The sequence below is a fragment of the Gasterosteus aculeatus genome, chromosome 21 (genome assembly GCF_964276395.1).
Source record: "Gasterosteus aculeatus chromosome 21, fGasAcu3.hap1.1, whole genome shotgun sequence".
Taxonomy (NCBI): domain Eukaryota; kingdom Metazoa; phylum Chordata; class Actinopteri; order Perciformes; family Gasterosteidae; genus Gasterosteus; species Gasterosteus aculeatus.
Genome location: NC_135708.1, coordinates 2375264 through 2393359, shown reverse-complemented (window position 1 = coordinate 2393359; position 18096 = coordinate 2375264). Strand labels below are relative to the sequence as shown.

General features: G+C 53.2%; 2 protein-coding genes across 3 annotated transcripts in view; one reads left to right on the top strand and one right to left on the bottom strand.

Annotated features, from left to right (window-relative positions):
• LOC144390310 (dual specificity calcium/calmodulin-dependent 3',5'-cyclic nucleotide phosphodiesterase 1C-like) overlaps positions 1 to 18096 on the top strand; it is a 442515-nt gene that overhangs the window by 237266 nt on the left and 187153 nt on the right. The window lies entirely within an intron of this gene.
• Positions 1 to 18096, bottom strand: part of LOC120813551 (protein NLRC3-like) — a 238354-nt gene that overhangs the window by 193473 nt on the left and 26785 nt on the right. Inside the window, exons 5-8 of one of the 2 annotated variants that reach the window (XR_013454320.1) lie at positions 6083 to 6293; positions 4125 to 5925; positions 3861 to 4034; positions 98 to 3505 (exon numbers count right to left, since the gene is read on the bottom strand). Coding sequence is in view for 1 of the 2 variants with exons in the window: in XM_078096703.1 (XP_077952829.1) it covers positions 4125 to 5925; positions 6083 to 6293 (2012 nt within the window). In the remaining variant the exon portion in view is untranslated. The remainder of the gene's footprint in view (positions 1 to 97; positions 3506 to 3860; positions 4035 to 4124; positions 5926 to 6082; positions 6294 to 18096) is intronic. The other variant, XM_078096703.1, reaches the window with a different exon arrangement.

The window sequence follows — 18096 nt, the reverse complement described above, 5'->3', positions numbered from 1 at the left end:
CATCTACTGACACTTGATGATGATGACATCACAGAGGTGAATCAGTGATGTCACAGTGTGAAGATGGTGGAATCTTCATGAATCAAAGCACACTTACACTTCCTCAGACCTGGTGTCAACCATCGGACTCCATCAGGCTCCACCCTGAAAGGAGGAGGGGGGTCAGAGCAGCATGGAGACATGGACATTACATCACTCTCACACACAGCTTTGTCCTTCATGTCCACATGGAGCACCTCCAAGAAGCATACAATTGCCTTGAATGCACCATTTGTCACGGTGTGGTTCACGTCCGCTCTTATTTTGTAGTTTTCTGCCACTCGTGTCCCCGGGTAACTTCACTTCCTGCCTTGTCCTGTCGTCCCCTGTGATTGTCTGAGCATTTCCACCTGTGTCCAATCACCTGCACCTCCCTAGTGTATTTAAGCCGTGTGTCTCTTGTGTCACTTGTCGCGTCATTGTCGAATGTCCTGGATGTGTCTAGTTCGTGCCTGCTTTTTTGCCCTGGTTCGTGTGTGTTTTTTTCCCCTTGGCCTTTTACTTTTGGTATTTTTGACTATTAAAGTCGTCTTTTGTTACTTGAACTCTGCATTTGAGTCCTGCCTTCCCACGCACCCCAGACACCAATTGCAGAGCTTTCCATTGCTGCCCCTGAAAAGTTTGCGGAGTTTACCTCACCTCTTCTTCTTCCACAGCTCATCATCTTCACTCATTCATCACCAGCATCATACTGACCATCATCTTCATTTCACACTCAGCTTCCTTCAGCAGTCAGTCAATCAAATGTTTTAACCTGCATCAAGTGGTTTCTTTGTCCACTTGTGCTTAAACACAACATGTGACATGTGATCATCTTCTACAGTAGTTCTGTGGAACATGAGATCAAGCAGCTGCTTCCACATCCAGCAGGTCCACGTCCACATGATGGTCCATCAGGAGTCTCTGTGTCTCCTGATGGATGAAGTCCACTATTCTCTGTGGTTCATCTCCACCACAGTCAGCTGATCCGTGGTCACTGTAGAAGTATTGATTGTTGGACCTCTTGTGTTGGTTTAATAAGGACTGTTGTCTCTCTGAAGTAAAGGAGAAAGTATCCTGAGATCACTACAGCACCACAAAGGTTTGGACTAAAGGACAAAGACACACTGGAGGCAGATGACTAGCATCTACACATCCAGGTGTTGACAGGTGGTGTCTTTCAGGAAAGAAGTGGGTTTATTCGAGTGCTGTTGCTCCAATAAGTGTCTGAAGTGAAGGATGAGATGTGCAGTGTGTTCTGTGTGTTACTGAGAGTCCCTGTGAGGACGCGTGGGTCCTCATCACCAGTCAGATAAAGTCACAGTTAAATAGTTCAAATAGGAAGAAATGAATCCACCACATCTGGCGAGCTACCAGCGACCACGAGCCGGACCGACACCGGAGCTGCTGCTCCTCTCCTCTCACCGACCCAACGCCAAGACCTCATCAGAGGGAAGCAGGGAGACCTTTTCTAGTCCTCTGCAGTGGTGCTGTCGGTCTGTGAGGGACGAGGAGTGCTGCTGAGGGTGGACGTTGTCCCACAGGAACCTTCCAGAGGACCATGGACGTGAAGGACGGTGTTTGTGTGAAGTAACTGTTTGTGACCCCAAAGACGTAAGTACGAGTAATGCTGCTCAGTGATTGTCATCGCAACGGACGATGCCACTGATTACGTGACATCTTCACAGGGGAAATATACCATGTGTGAGCACACTATGCTGTGCGTAAAGGGCTCGGGGTCAGAGCCATTGAAATCCCCGTTAGTGGGCTGAAAGTGGCAGCAAATGTCCCGGCGACAGATACCTCCTCCAGCAGGAACAACAACCTCTAGGATTGAAAAGGGAGAAGCTGATCAACGACTTTCCAACGCGATGGAACAGCACATATGAAACGATCTGCGGCGCATCGGAGCAGCAAGCAGCTGTGTCTGCTGTCATCTTTGAGAAGAAACTGTCAAGAATGGAGCTGAGCACAAGCCAACGGTCCCTAATGGAAAAGGTGAGCAGAGTGTATGAAATATGTACCGTGACAGGCTGGACAAATGCAAACGGTCCTAACAATAGGTAGAAGGACGGCCCCCATTTATTTACTGTGTGTCAATATTATTAACACATGGATAAATGCAAACCTGTCAATCTAATATCAACGCATATTATATTCACTTATTCATTGCAGGTACAAGAGGTCCTTCAACCCTTTAAAGGGGCAACAGAAGCACTTTTAACTGACAAATGTCAAACTGCCTTTAAAACATGTTGTGAACAAGACAACGCAGGAGAACCAGAACCAGATGAAGACATAGACCATCACAGATGTGGAGAAGCGGTACAGCGAGGAAAAGGATGCATTTAAGCTGCTTAACAAAGCCAGTTATCTGGATCCAGGCTTTCATGGCCACATTCATTTAAAAGAGCAGCAGGTGGCTCTACTGGTGGAGATGAAACCAGTGAATGTGGCAGGCAGTGAACCCCGTGATCAGCAACCCGCTGAGAAAACTGCTTCAACTGCTGTGGGGTGTCTCTTTGGAGACACGTCCTGCAGGGACAGCCCAGACCAGGTCATCAATCTGCTGCTTCAAAAAGAGAGTCTCCAATAGCTGCTCAACTAAATCCTCTCATGTGGTGCAAAGCTTTGGGCTGTGGGAGATCCCCTCACGTCGCCCAGATGGAAAGAAATATCTCTCCATCCCCTGATCCGCAGTCCGCTCTGAACGCTGAAATTTAGTCAATAAAAAGAGGTCAGCACTCGCCCCTTCAAATGTGGACGGCAAAGAGAGAGAGAGAGGACAAGGTCTTGGCCATTAGTTCATTTACTTATTTTTGTGTAGGTAATGTGTTAAATATGTTTAATCTTAAATAAATTAACTATACATGTATTTCTGTCTCTTATTCATATGTCCTGTTATTGACGTGTCTAATGTGCAACCAGATATTCAAATATATGTGTTTTTTTAAAGGGAATATTCAAAGATCATTTTTGAGCATTTTGACGGCCTTAGTGGACATTGTTTGTGGACAATAAGGACGCGACCATGAGAGTTTAATTCTAGTGTCAGGGGCAGCGTTGAGGCCAAAGCTCTGAAGACTGAGGATTATTTAAAGGAAAAGGAGAAAAGTGTCAATCCAGGTGGACAGAGCTGTGATAAGTGCACGTCCACGGCTTTCTTAAGTGGACCACGGTGTCCATCACAGATCTACTGACGCACAAATGGAGCGCGCAGCATATTTTGTCAGGGTCTTATTAACCAGGCTCACAATGTGAGGGAGAGAAAAGGTTTCCAGCTCGTTGGTCTGTGGCTGCAGCCTCTTCATACCTGAGAGTCTCCAGTCTCCAGTGAGGATCCTCCAGTCCAGCAGACAGCAGCTTCACTCCTGAGTCTCCTGGATGATTGTAGCTCAGGTCCAGCTCTCTCAGATGGGAGGGGTTGGAGCTCAGAGCTGAGGCCAGAGAAGCACAACCTTCCTCTGTGATCAGACAGCCTGACAGCCTGCAGACACACAGAATAAGACACATGTCACATGATCTGAGGGAGCTGAGAGGACTGAAAGGTCACTGCAGTACTGAGATACTATCAGGTAAAGAGGGGTCACATTAACATGGTTACTGACTGGTTTCCAGTCACAACTAAACACCCACTAATGTACATCAACAATCTGATAACATTACTACTAACTCTATAATGTCAAATATTTACATTATATTTAAAATAAACACATTTTATGGAAATAGTTGCAAAATACATATTTGATTTAAATCATGGAAGCAGAAAGAATCCTATGAAGGTCAGAAATGTACCATGGATGTAAATAAAGACACCAAGTGGACTTTAATTGAATCCTGACCTGAGAGTCTCCAGTTCACAGTTTGGACTCTTCAGTCCAGCAGACAGCAGCTTCACTCCTGAATCCTGCAGGTGGTTGTTACTCAGATCCAACTCTCTCAGACTAGAGGACTGGGAGCTGAGAACTGAGGACAGAGCGTCACAGCTTCTCTCTGAGAGGTTACAGCCACTCAGTCTGAAGAGAGGGATGAAGAAGAAGCAGTAAGTATAAAAGATGGCAGCATGTTTAAGTTCTGATGTATGAATTAACTCTCTCTGTACTTACAGAACTTTGTTGGAGGCTTTGACCACTGGCAGCAGCCTCAGAAGAGCCTCCTCTGAAGCAGAGTATTTCTTCAGGTCAAACACCTCCAGATCTTCTGATGACAGTAAGATGAAGACCAGAGCTGACCACTGAGCAGGAGACAGTTTATCTGAGGAGAGACTTCCTGAACTAAGGGACTGTTGGATCTCCTCCACTAGAGAAACATCATTCAGTTCATTCAGACAGTGGAACAGATTGATGCTTTTCTCTGGAGACACATCCTCACTGATCTTCTTCTTGATGTACTGGACTGTCTCCTGATTGGTCTGTGAGCGACTTCCTGTCTGTGTCAGCAGACCTCGTAGGAGAGTCTGATTGGCCTCCAGGGAAAGACCCAGGAGGAAGCGGAGGAACAAGTCCAGGTGCCCATTAGGACTCTGTAAGGCCTCGTCCACAGCACTCTGGTAGAGACACTTTGGTTTAGGTTTGTCTCTAAAGACTTTAGACACCAGGGAGGTTGTTTGTTCTTCTGACAGCAGATTGACACCAGAGCTGAAGAAGGTCAGATGGACATGAAGAGCAGCCAGAAACTCCTGAACACTCAGATGGACGAAGCAGAACACCTTGTCCTGGTACAGTCCTCTCTCCTCTCTGAAGATCTGAGTGAACACTCCTGAGTACACCGAGGCTGCTCTGATATCGATGCCACACTCTGTCAGGTCGGATTCATAGAAGATCAGGTTGCCTTTCTGCAGCTGATCAAAGGCCAGTTTTCCCAGAGACTCGATCATCTTCCTGCTCTCTGGACTCCAGTGTGGATCCGTCTCAGCTCCTCCATCGTACTTGACCTTCTTCACTTTGGACTGAACCACCAGGAAGTGGATGTACATCTCAGTCAGGGTCTTGGGAAGCTCTCCTCCCTCTCTGGTCTTCAACATCTCCTCCAGAACTGTAGCAGTGATCCAGCAGAAGACTGGGATGTGGCACATGATGTGGAGGCTTCGTGAGGTCTTGATGTGAGAGATGATCCTGCTGGCCTGCTCCTCATCTCTGAACCTCTTCCTGAAGTACTCCTTCTTCTGGGGGTCAGTGAACCCTCTGACCTCTGTCACCATGCCAACACACTCAGGAGGGATCTGATTGGCTGCTGCAGGTCGTGTGGTGATCCAGAGGCGAGCAGAAGGAAGCAGCTTCCCCCTGATGAGGTTTGTGAGGAGCACATCCACTGAGGCCGACTCTGTGACATCAGTCAGGATCTCATTGTTGTGGAAGTCCAGAGGAAGGCGACACTCATCCAGACCGTCAAAGATGAACACGACCTGGAACTCTTCAAACTTGCAGATTCCTGCTGCTCTGGTTTCACTGAAGAAGTGATGAACAAGTCCGACAAAGCTGAACTTCTTCTCTCTCAGCACATTCAGCTCTCTGAAGGTGAATGGAAATGTGAACTGTATGTCCTGGTGGTCTTTGTCTTCAGCCCAGTCCAGAGTGAACTTCTGTGTTAAGACGGTTTTCCCAATGCCAGCCACTCCCTTAGTCATCACTGTTCTGATTGGTTCCTCTCCTCCAGCTGAGGCTTTGAGGAGGTCTTCTTGTCTGATGGTTGTTTCTGGTCTGGCTGGTTTCCTAGATGCTGTTTCAATCTGTCTGACCTCATGTTCTTCATTGACCTCTGCAGTCCCTCCCTCTGTGATGTAGAGCTCTGTGTAGATCTCATTCAGAAGGATTGTGTTTCCTGCTTTAGCGATCCCCTCAAACACACACTGGAACTTCTTCTTCAGGTTGGATTTGAGTTCACTCTGACAATCTGCAGGAAGAAGTCCTGAATGAAGACAACAAAGAAGATCAATGAGTCACAGAATATGTTTCAACATGTCCTTTCCTCAGAGAATGACTATGAATATATTCTGTCCATCTCTGGAGACATTAGTGAAGGTCTCATTTATCAGCATGGTAAGTCTGTAGAGAAATCCTCTTACTGCTCTGCAGACGCTCAGCCAGCTCCTCCTCCTTCATTCTCCTCAGGAAGTGCACTGAGATCTTCACAAGGGCCTCTCTGCTCCTCCTCTGCTCTTCATCCTGCACCTCCTCATCATCTTTCTCTAAGCATTCTGGGTAATCTGAACTCATAACCTTCTGGATCTTCTTCAGCTCGTTCTTCACAAAAGTGAGGATGTTCTCCTCCAGTAGCTGGAACAGAACATTCTATGAATGACACCAACTAGAACACGGAAGCCACCATCAGGTCCATGTTGGACAGACGGAGAATCCACTGGTCTACAAAGTGCAGCATTGAGATGATGGTGAACTGAGAGATGTTAAAGTAGTTGTACGTGTACACACCATGAAGATAGAGTCCAGGTGTGTTTGATGCTGCTGGGCAGACGTATCTGTGGGAACCTCTGAGCTCTCCTGGTCCTCTCTGTGGAGGAACATGAACCATCAGCTCACATGGTGTTTGGACCATCAACACAACATTAGTTAAAGATATTGGCTTCTTTTATGATTGATCATGAAAAACCAGATGCTGAAGACTGTCGATGATGACGGACAGTTTATTAGTTGAGTGATAGTTAGTCATCAGTTTCATCTGGTTTTAGTTCTTACTGTGGGTCAGAAAAACAACGTCTGCAGACCTCTGCATCTGGTACAAAGTCCTATGGAACTACTTTAAACCTCTTTAGTCCGTCCCCTGACCTCTAGAAGTCTTAGATCTTCTGAAACTAGTCTTTGGCCTTTTTCACAGAGTCTATTGACGATACTTTGTCCAAACCTCTGCATGGATTCCAGAGACCACGTCAGCTGGTCCACAGAGCACTGAGTTTATTCTAATCACATGTTCAGTCCCAGTCATCTGACTCCAGAAACCTGCAGCTGTCTCCAGATGTGACCTCTGCTGATCCTGATGTGGAGGAACTAGCTCACATTGTGTTTACATCTGAGGATGTTTACAGTTAATGATTCACACTTAAACACACACAAACCAGTTAGATGATGGATGTCTAACTCAAGGCCCGAGGGCCAAATCTGGTCTGCTGGGGGTCCAGTGCAGCCCGCTGGATGACTTTACTATTGTGAGAATTACAGAAAGACACAAATAGCTTTTCTATAAAAGTAGCTGCTATTCCTAATCAGTCCACTGGGGGTCGCACTCTGTGAGTGAGCGCATGTGTTAGACCAGGGGGACCAGGGGCCTCATTTATAAAAGCTTGCGTAGGATTTGCTCCAGAAGTGGCGTACGGATGAAACGTAGGACATGCGTACGCACAGAAACATTCGGACTTATAAAATGTCCTACGCAGTTTTCCCTTAATAAATCACAATCACTTCTAAATGCAGCGCAGCTTTTGCGGCTTCATGTCAGGCTAATAGTTGCCCTTAAATAGTCTGTGGAACGCCCACAAATGAATATTCATCGATTGCGAAATCATGACAAACACTGCGAGGAAAACGAAGAAACGTAACTTCACTCACTGTGAAGTGGAGATGATCATTGGGAGGTCGGAAGGAGAAGTAAGATGCTCTTTGGAGGACACAGTGTGGACATCACTGATGCCAACAAGGCACCTGAGGGGCAAAAGGTTGCAGAGCAACGCTGCAGCCTCACGACCTCGGACCCAAATAAAGAAAAACTGGTCTGACATCAAAGTGGATGCAAAAAAGCGTTTAGCGCGCCATCGCCAAAGTGTGTCTTCACGGGGGGGAAAGGGACACCGGAGCTGTCCCCTCCTGATGAGAGACTGGCGGCAGTGGTTGGGGATCGGTGACAGGGTCTGGGCCAACATCGGCGTCAGGGGGTCGAGGCACGTTTGGAAGCTGTGCCACATCATGTAGCACAGCACATGCAGCACGTTGTTTCACACCTTTTCAGGAGTAAACAACAACCTCCCTCCAGTGCAGTCGAGGCAGCGCCATCTGCCCTTAAACAGGCCGATGGTGCGCTGCACTACAGCGCCAATCCTTCCATGTGCCACGTCTTCTAAGAGCGAAGATCAGCCATCAGCGTCATTACGCATTGTGACGGCATCATGGCGTTTTATTACCGTCCATCTGATTGCATCTGACAAGCAACAGCTGTGTTTTGAGGATGAATTTAATAACATGCCGATAATATTGCAGAACATATTTCACTTTTCTTTTTGAAAATGTGTTAAATTCTATTTCTGTTTGTTTTACGCTGCAGATCGATCAAACGGGTGTTTGTGTTATTTATAAGAGAAAGTATTGGCATTTCTTTTACAACAGTCTAGTTTTACACACTTTCACACACGTTTTGTGTGTTTCTTGGATTTGCCGACGGTTCTCATTTCACCCGTTTTTGTGCGTACGCATCGGTCCGAGCTTCCGTCAAGTTTGCTTTTTATAAATACCAATTATTGCGTAGAGAGCGGCATACGCCTTCTTTTGTGCGTACGCAACATTTATAAATGAGGCCCCTGGTCCTTCACCAACGCAGTGCAGGTAGATCACCGAACATTGAAGAAAGAACCACGTCAGGGGACCACGCATGCATCAGTGCAAGTCATGGAGTGAGGTAACGACCAAGAACGTCTGCAGTAACTTATTGTTGCTTGTTTCTTTACATGGATTCGTTTTGTGTTCTCCCGGTCTGCAGCGATGTTGTTGCCTTGGTTACCGCTAATGCTCGTTGTCATTATTTGGGCGATCGCCATGACTTGGATTGAAGCGTTGATGACAAGTAGCTTGCGAGCTGATAAAGTGTGGGCTCCCCTGTGTTAGACCTTTTAGACCACAGCGTTCCTCCAGGCAGCAGCGCCCGCTTGGAAATGACGGCCCCCCTGTCACGGTGTGGTTTCACTTCCTGTTGTATTTTGTAGTTTTCTGCCACTCGTGTCCCCGGGTAACTTCACTTCCTGCCTTGTCCCGTCATCCCCTGTGATCGTCTAATAGTTTCCACCTGTGTCCAATCACCTGCACCTCCCTTGTGTATTTAAGCCATGTGTCTCCTGTGTCACTTGTCGCGTCATTGTCTTTTGCCACGCATGTCCTTGTTTTTCGTCGCGGAGTTTCCTGCCTGCTGTTTTTCCCCCGGATCCTGTGTGTTTTTGCCCCTTGGACTTTGCTTTAACGTTTTGACAATTAAAGTCCCTTTTTGTTTTAAAACTCTGCATCTTGAGTCCTGCCTCCCACACGCACCCTCTGACAGAATGACGCGACCAAGAAAGGACTCAGCAGAGTTTTTTCCCTTGGACGAGTTCAGGGGAACCCGTCTGGCAATGGGCGGTCCACGGAGTCTCCAGCGGGCTGCCCGTAGTGGGGGAACGGTCCTCCCGGGGGTTCCAGCTGGGTACTTGTACTACTCCGTCTCCCCATCTGGAGCCCTCAGCAGGCATCTGGGTCACCATCCACCGCCCACCACATGGTCCCCAGAAGAGGAGGCCATTTCGTGGTCGTCCGGCGGCGATTCTTCCTGGGAGCGGGTGATGGACCTTGCGGTCCGGCTCCAGGCTACCTACGGTCCCCACGCGCGGCCGCAGCGCACAGTGTCCAGCACTGGGCCGCGACGACGTTCCGACCCTGCTCGGTCGCAGCGCACAGTGTCCAGCGCTGGGCCGCGACGACGTTCCTACCCTGCTCGGTCGCAGCGCACAGTGTCCAGCGCTGGGCCGCAGCAACATCCCGACCCTGCTCGGTCGCAGCGCACGATGTCCAGCGCTGGGCCGCAGCAACATCCCGACCCTGCTGGGTCGCAGCGCACAACGTCCAGCGCTGGGCCGCAGCAGATTCCCGTCCCGGCCTCCCGACTCAAGCCCATGACCCCTGATCCGACGCCCCGATCCATGCCCCCGACCCTCGAGCCTGCGCCACGATCCATGCCCCCGGTACCAGTGCCACGATCCATGCCCCCGGTACCAGTGCCACGATCCATGCCCCCGGTACCAGTGCCACGATCCATGCCCCCGGTACCAGTGCCACGATCCATGTCCCCGACCCGACCAGTACCGGCCCCACGTTCCATGTCCCCGACCCGACCAGTACCGGCCCCACGTTCCATGTCCCCGACCCGACCAGTACCGGCCCCACGTTCCACGTCCCCGACCCGACCAGTACCGGCCCCACGTTCCACGTCCCCGACCAGTACCGGCCCCACGTTCCACGCCCCCGACCCGACCAGTACCGGCCCCACGTTCCACGCCCCCGACCCGACCAGTAGTGGCCCCACGTTCCACGACCCCGACCCGACCAGTACCGGCCCCACGTTCCATGACCCCGACCCGACCAGTACCGGCCCCACGTTCCATGACCCCGACGCGGCCAGTCCCCGCTCCGAGACTCTCGACCCCGACGCGGCCAGTCCCCGCTCCGAGACTCTCGACCCCGACGCGGCCAGTCCCCGCTCCGAGACTCTCGACCCCGACGCGGCCAGTCCCCGCTCCGAGACTCAGGCTCCCTCCCTCCCGTCCCATGGTCCTCACCCACCCTCCCGTTGGTGATTTGAGGGCTGTCTGGGATCCAGCCCTTGAGGGGGGGGCCATGGGGTGGGTTATGGGGGGGGCTGAGCCGCCGCCGACTGCGGAGGTGTTCCGTGTCCCCGAGCCGGAGCCGACTGCGGAGGTGTTCCGTGTCCCCGAGCCGGAGCCGACTACCCCGGAGGTGTTCCGTGTCCCCGAGCCGGAGCCGACTACCCCGGAGGTGTTCCGTGTCCCCGAGCCGACTACCCCGGACGTTTCCCGTGTCCCCGAGCCGACTACCCCGGACGTTTCCCGTGTCCCCGAGCCGACTACCCCGGACGTTTCCCGTGTCCCCGAGCCGACTACCCCGGACGTTTCCCGTGTCCCCGAGCCGACTACCCCGGACGTTTCCCGTGTCCCCGAGCCGACTGCCCCGGACGTTTCCCGTGTCCCCGAGCCGACTACCCCGGACGTTTCCCGTGTCCCCGAGCCGACTACCCCGGACGTTTCCCGTGTCCCCGAGCCGACTACCCCGGACGTTTCCCGTGTCCCCGAGCCGACTACCCCGGACGTTTCCCGTGTCCCCGAGCCGACTACCCCGGACGTTTCCCGTGTCCCCGTGCCTCCAATTCCAGAGAGGTGTTCCGTGTCACCGAGCCGACTACCCCGGACGTTTCCCGTGTCACCGAGCCGACTACCCCGGACGTTTCCCGTGTCCCCGAGCCGACTACCCCGGACGTTTCCCGTGTCCCCGAGCCGACTACCCCGGACGTTTCCCGTGTCCCCGTGCCTCCAATTCCAGAGAGGTGTTCCGTGTCACCGAGCCGACTACCCCGGACGTTTCCCGTGTCACCGAGCCGACTACCCCGGACGTTTCCCGTGTCCCCGTGCCTCCAATTCCAGAGAGGTGTTCCGTGTCCCCGAGCCTCCAATTCCAGAGAGGTGTTCCGTGTCACCGAGCCGACTACCCCGGACGTTTCCCGTGTCCCCGAGCCGACTACCCCGGACGTTTCCCGTGTCCCCGTGCCTCCAATTCCAGAGAGGTGTTCCGTGTCCCCGAGCCTCCAATTCCAGAGAGGTGTTCCGTGTCACCGAGCCGACTACCCCGGACGTTTCCCGTGTCCCCGTGCCTCCAATTCCATAGAGGTGTTCCGTGTCCCCGAGCCTCCAATTCCAGAGAGGTGTTCCGTGTCACCGAGCCGACTACCCCGGACGTTTCCCGTGTCACCGAGCCGACTACCCCGGACGTTTCCCGTGTCACCGAGCCGACTACCCCGGACGTTTCCCGTGTCACCGAGCCGACTACCCCGGACGTTTCCCGTGTCACCGAGCCGACTACCCCGGACGTTTCCCGTGTCACCGAGCCGACTACCCCGGACGTTTCCCGTGTCCCCGTGCCTCCAATTCTAGAGAGGTGTTCCGTGTCCCCGAGCCGACTACCCCGGACGTTTCCCGTGTCCCCGAGCCGACTACCCCGGACGTTTCCCGTGTCCCCGTGCCTCCAATTCCAGAGAGGTGTTCCGTGTCCCCGAGCCGACTACCCCGGACGTTTCCCGTGTCCCCGAGCCGACTACCCCGGACGTTTCCCGTGTCCCCGAGCCGACTACCCCGGACGTTTCCCGTGTCCCCGAGCCGACTACCCCGGACGTTTCCCGTGTCCCCGAGCCGGAGCAGACTACCCCGGACGTTTCCCGTGTCCCCGAGCCGGAGCAGACTACCCCGGACGTTTCCCGTGTCCCCGAGCCGGAGCCGACTACCCCGGACGTTTCCCGTGTCCCCGAGCCGGAGCCGACTACCCCGGACGTTTCCCGTGTCCCCGAGCCGGAGCCGACTACCCCGGACGTTTCCCGTGTCCCCGAGCCGGAGCCGACTACCCCGGACGTTTCCCGTGTCCCCGAGCCGGAGCCGACTACCCTGGACGTTTCCCGTGTCCCCGAGCCGGAGCCGACTACCCCGGAGGTGTTCCGTGTCCCCGAGCCGACTACCCCGGACGTTTCCCGTGTCCCCGAGCCGACTACCCCGGACGTTTCCCGTGTCCCCGAGCCGACTACCCCGGACGTTTCCCGTGTCCCCGAGCCGACTACCCCGGACGTTTCCCGTGTCCCCGAGCCGACTACCCCGGACGTTTCCCGTGTCCCCGAGCCGACTGCCCCGGACGTTTCCCGTGTCCCCGAGCCGACTACCCCGGACGTTTCCCGTGTCCCCGAGCCGACTACCCCGGACGTTTCCCGTGTCCCCGAGCCGACTACCCCGGACGTTTCCCGTGTCCCCGAGCCGACTACCCCGGACGTTTCCCGTGTCCCCGAGCCGACTACCCCGGACGTTTCCCGTGTCCCCGAGCCGACTACCCCGGACGTTTCCCGTGTCCCCGTGCCTCCAATTCCAGAGAGGTGTTCCGTGTCACCGAGCCGACTACCCCGGACGTTTCCCGTGTCACCGAGCCGACTACCCCGGACGTTTCCCGTGTCCCCGTGCCTCCAATTCCAGAGAGGTGTTCCGTGTCCCCGTGCCTCCAATTCCAGAGAGGTGTTCCGTGTCCCCGAGCCTCCAATTCCAGAGAGGTGTTCCGTGTCACCGAGCCGACTACCCCGGACGTTTCCCGTGTCACCGAGCCGACTACCCCGGACGTTTCCCGTGTCCCCGAGCCGACTACCCCGGACGTTTCCCGTGTCCCCGAGCCGACTACCCCGGACGTTTCCCGTGTCCCCGAGCCGACTACCCCGGACGTTTCCCGTGTCCCCGTGCCTCCAATTCCAGAGAGGTGTTCCGTGTCCCCGAGCCTCCAATTCCAGAGAGGTGTTCCGTGTCACCGAGCCGACTACCCCGGACGTTTCCCGTGTCCCCGAGCCGACTACCCCGGACGTTTCCCGTGTCCCCGAGCCGACTACCCCGGACGTTTCCCGTGTCCCCGTGCCTCCAATTCCAGAGAGGTGTTCCGTGTCCCCGAGCCTCCAATTCCAGAGAGGTGTTCCGTGTCACCGAGCCGACTACCCCGGACGTTTCCCGTGTCACCGAGCCGACTACCCCGGACGTTTCCCGTGTCACCGAGCCGACTACCCCGGACGTTTCCCGTGTCCCCGTGCCTCCAATTCCAGAGAGGTGTTCCGTGTCCCCGAGCCGACTACCCCGGACGTTTCCCGTGTCCCCGAGCCGACTACCCCGGACGTTTCCCGTGTCCCCGTGCCTCCAATTCCAGAGAGGTGTTCCGTGTCCCCGAGCCGACTACCCCAGACGTTTCCCGTGTCCCCGAGCCGACTACCCCGGACGTTTCCCGTGTCCCCGAGCCGACTACCCCGGACGTTTCCCGTGTCCCCGAGCCGACTACCCCGGACGTTTCCCGTGTCCCCGAGCCGACTACCCCGGACGTTTCCCGTGTCCCCGTGCCTCCAATTCCAGAGAGGTATTCCGTGTCCCCGAGCCTCCAATTCCAGAGAGGTGTTCCGTGTCACCGAGCCGACTACCCCGGACGTTTCCCGTGTCCCCGTGCCTCCAATTCCATAGAGGTGTTCCGTGTCCCCGAGCCTCCAATTCCAGAGAGGTGTTCCGTGTCACCGAGCCGACTACCCCGGACGTTTCCCGTGTCACCGAGCCGACTACCCCGGACGTTTCCCGTGTCACCGAGCCGACTACCCCGGACGTTTCCCGTGTCACCGAGCCGACTACCCCGGACGTTTCCCGTGTCACCGAGCCGACTACCCCGGACGTTTCCCGTGTCCCCGTGCCTCCAATTCTAGAGAGGTGTTCCGTGTCCCCGAGCCGACTACCCCGGACGTTTCCCGTGTCCCCGAGCCGACTACCCCGGACGTTTCCCGTGTCCCCGTGCCTCCAATTCCAGAGAGGTGTTCCGTGTCCCCGAGCCGACTACCCCGGACGTTTCCCGTGTCCCCGAGCCGACTACCCCGGACGTTTCCCGTGTCCCCGAGCCGGAGCAGACTACCCCGGACGTTTCCCGTGTCCCCGAGCCGGAGCAGACTACCCCGGACGTTTCCCGTGTCCCCGAGCCGGAGCCGACTACCCCGGACGTTTCCCGTGTCCCCGAGCCGGAGCCGACTACCCCGGACGTTTCCCGTGTCCCCGAGCCGGAGCCGACTACCCCGGACGTTTCCCGTGTCCCCGAGCCGGAGCCGACTACCCCGGACGTTTCCCGTGTCCCCGAGCCGGAGCCGACTACCCCGGACGTTTCCCGTGTCCCCGAGCCGGAGCCGACTACCCCGGACGTTTCCCGTGTCCCCGAGCCGACTACCCCGGACGTTTCCCGTGTCCCCGTGCCTCCAATTCCAGAGACGTTCCGGAGCCGGCCAAATGGCCGTCCGCCGGGCCGACCACCGGAGGCTCCCCGGCAGTGTGCCTGTCCGCCGGGCCGACCACCGGAGGCTCCCTGGTCGCCTGGCCGCCCGCCGGGCCGCCCGCCAGAGTTTCTCGGGTGGTCCGACCAACGTCTCGGGTTTCCCTCCCCCCCACCCCTTGTTTTGCTCTAGTGTGAGCCGCCTGGAAGTCGGCCCTTGAGGGGGGGGGTACTGTCACGGTGTGGTTTCACTTCCTGTTGTATTTTGTAGTTTTCTGCCACTCGTGTCCCCGGGTAACTTCACTTCCTGCCTTGTCCCGTCATCCCCTGTGATCGTCTAATAGTTTCCACCTGTGTGCAATCACCTGCACCTCCCTTGTGTATTTAAGCCATGTGTCCCCTGTGTCACTTGTCGCGTCATTGTCTTTTGCCACGCATGTCCTTGTTTTTCGTCGCGGAGTTTCCTGCCTGCTGTTTTTCCCCCGGATCCTGTGTGTTTTTGCCCCTTGGACTTTGCTTTAACGTTTTGACAATTAAAGTCCCTTTTTGTTTTAAAACTCTGCATCTTGAGTCCTGCCTCCCACACGCACCCTCTGACACCCCCGTCGACCGGACCATCGCCTAAGATTTTAGAAACACTTCATCAGCCTGAGACCCTCACCTTGCATCAACAGGGGGACCAACATCTTTGAAGGCTAGAGGAGGATTCATAGACCAGTTACTCTTCATGGACACACAGCTGGGTCCAGGTCCTGGTCTCTGATGGATCCTGGTCACACACATAGAAGCAGAGTCAGTGAGTCAGAGACGTTGGGACATGGAGACGAGTGGAGGACAGTTGGAGATGGTCCTCTCACCTCTGAGCTTTGGTCTGGCTGTCATGTTCCCCACACAGAGGGGCTTCAGAGGGAGGGACTCCGTCCTCTGGGTGCTCAGCCTGATTCATAGCAGAGTCCACACCTTCACACCAACCTGCTGGGAGAGCTCACATATTATCTTCATCAGGACAAACACACAGAGCTCATTCACCTCAACACTAAAACTCTCATGGGACACTTTGTGTTGTTGTCTTGAGACAACGTGTCAAGAGACGTCATTTTAAATTCTCATCCTATAAATGTCGTGTTTCTTTTAAGCGCTTTCCTTTGGCAGGAGGCAGCGGTCCATCAGGACGTTATTTATGTTAAATCACTATATAGGCTACTAAAACTCAGCATGCAGAATGACAACACGAGATATGTATCATATATCGCTACGTTTAGCCGCTAGCAAGACACCTCGTTAGCAATGTTAATAAGCTTGTTATAGCACGCTCGTACATTGATGCTAGTATTAAGGGCTCTCGCGATGGCTTCTTTGTAATGTTACTGTGAGTTACAGAGCTGACACTTTTTCACTAAACCTTGGAGTGAGATGTTGTCAGGGATGAAGCTGCAGCCGACAGCAGAAACATGAACATGCAAAACAACCTACAATCTCACTCATGTGGGCCTTTATGATCATGAGGTCAGAATGCACACAATTGTACCAAATACACACCTGATGCAATACGCTACAAGCGACTAGATCACCACTCTTTGCTGTCCTGCTCCTAAATGGTGGAAGGAGGTCTCTGAAGACATCAGGACCACAGAGAGCCTTCACATCTTCAGACTAAAGACATACCTCTTCAGACTCCACCTCCACTAACACACTAACTAACTGTACCACTTACACTGGACTTATAATGGCTCTTATCTACAGCAAGTTGTAAAGTGGCTTATTTGATGAAAGTGCACTTTGTTGTTTCTTGTTCTTCTGGGTTTGTGTCCTTATGGTTGAAACGCTCTTATTGTAAGTGGCTTTGGATAAAAGCGTCAGCTAATTGACATGTAATGATTTAAAAGATGAACATTAGCACTCATCTTCCAGCAGATGGAGTTGTGCTGTTTCTCCTCTTCATCTCCTTCAGAGTCCAGAAGTCAGTAAAACAGTCCAGTATCACATGACATGTGTCATGGTCAAATATGTTAGAACATAATGATCACTTTTAGCATAAGATTGTCTATATTGAAGCTTGACGTGTGAAAAGCAGAATGACCCAACGTTTCCATTTGCAGCGGAGTCTAAAGAAAGGAGGGCGAGTCAACTTGCTCTCACACAAACGCTGGAACAAAGGAACTGTCTGTTACTTCATCTCAACCTTCATATCTCACTTCGCAATTTGTCATACTTGCCACTGGAGACGACCTTCGTGTGTGTATAAAAGCTCAGCGCTGCTCGGAGACGCGTCTCCACAGAGCTCTGTAATACGTGCGCGTGTATTTGACCTCCTGCTAGCAAGAAATCAATTGACTTTTACAACTTTGATCATTCATCAAGACTTTGTTTTTATTAGATAACCATAGAAATAAATGATTCTCTTCTCCCGAACTAGTTACAATGAAATATTCCACAAGAGTGTTGCTCGGTGTACCGGTACTAGAAATACTAGCGACGTGTCGGTCGCCAACGAACCGGCTCTGAGAGCGACTCTTTGACGCGAACGACAGGAGCCGCTTTGTTTTTCTCTCTCTCTCGAGCCGCATTTGATTAGTCAATACGTGTGGGGGCGTGTCTTTCTCAAGCCACATTTGATTGGTCAATATGTGTGGGGGCGTGTCTCTCCCTCAAGCCGCATTTGATTGGTCAATATGTGTGGGGGCGTGTCTGCGCTGAGCACAGGGCGGAGGGGCGGGACTTACACACACAGCAGCGAACAGGAGGGAGGAAAATATGTAAATAGTAAAACGTTTGTTTTTGCACTAATTTATTTTTTTATCACTCTGTAGAGTGTATAAATAAAAGTGTATTTATATAAAAACATTTGACAGTGTTTTTTTTACATTAGTAATTCATATTGAGCATAATTTTACATTATTGTTGGTGATAAATTAATTTAAGCACCAAAAAATCAGAAGAGCCATTTGGGAGCCGAAAGAGCCGGTTCTCTAAAAAGAGCCGTAATTCCCATCACTACCGGGTAAAAGAGGACGTCTGCTTTGTCTCAGACTTTTGGCCCTGATCTGGTTAGAGGGCGTGGCATCAAGTGAGGGGCGTGTCCTCAACTGTGTTGCTTTCAGGAAACGTCGGCACTGTGAGAACTATGAATCCACACTTTCTATCCACCATGTTCCATTTCAACTTTGATAAACACGACCTTTTTAAACAGATGTGAGGAAAGAGAAGAACGTTTAATCTCACAGAACCAAAATACGTGATGGTGGGCTCGACATGTGGACGTAAAACCGGACCAGAACCAGTACCGGAAACCATT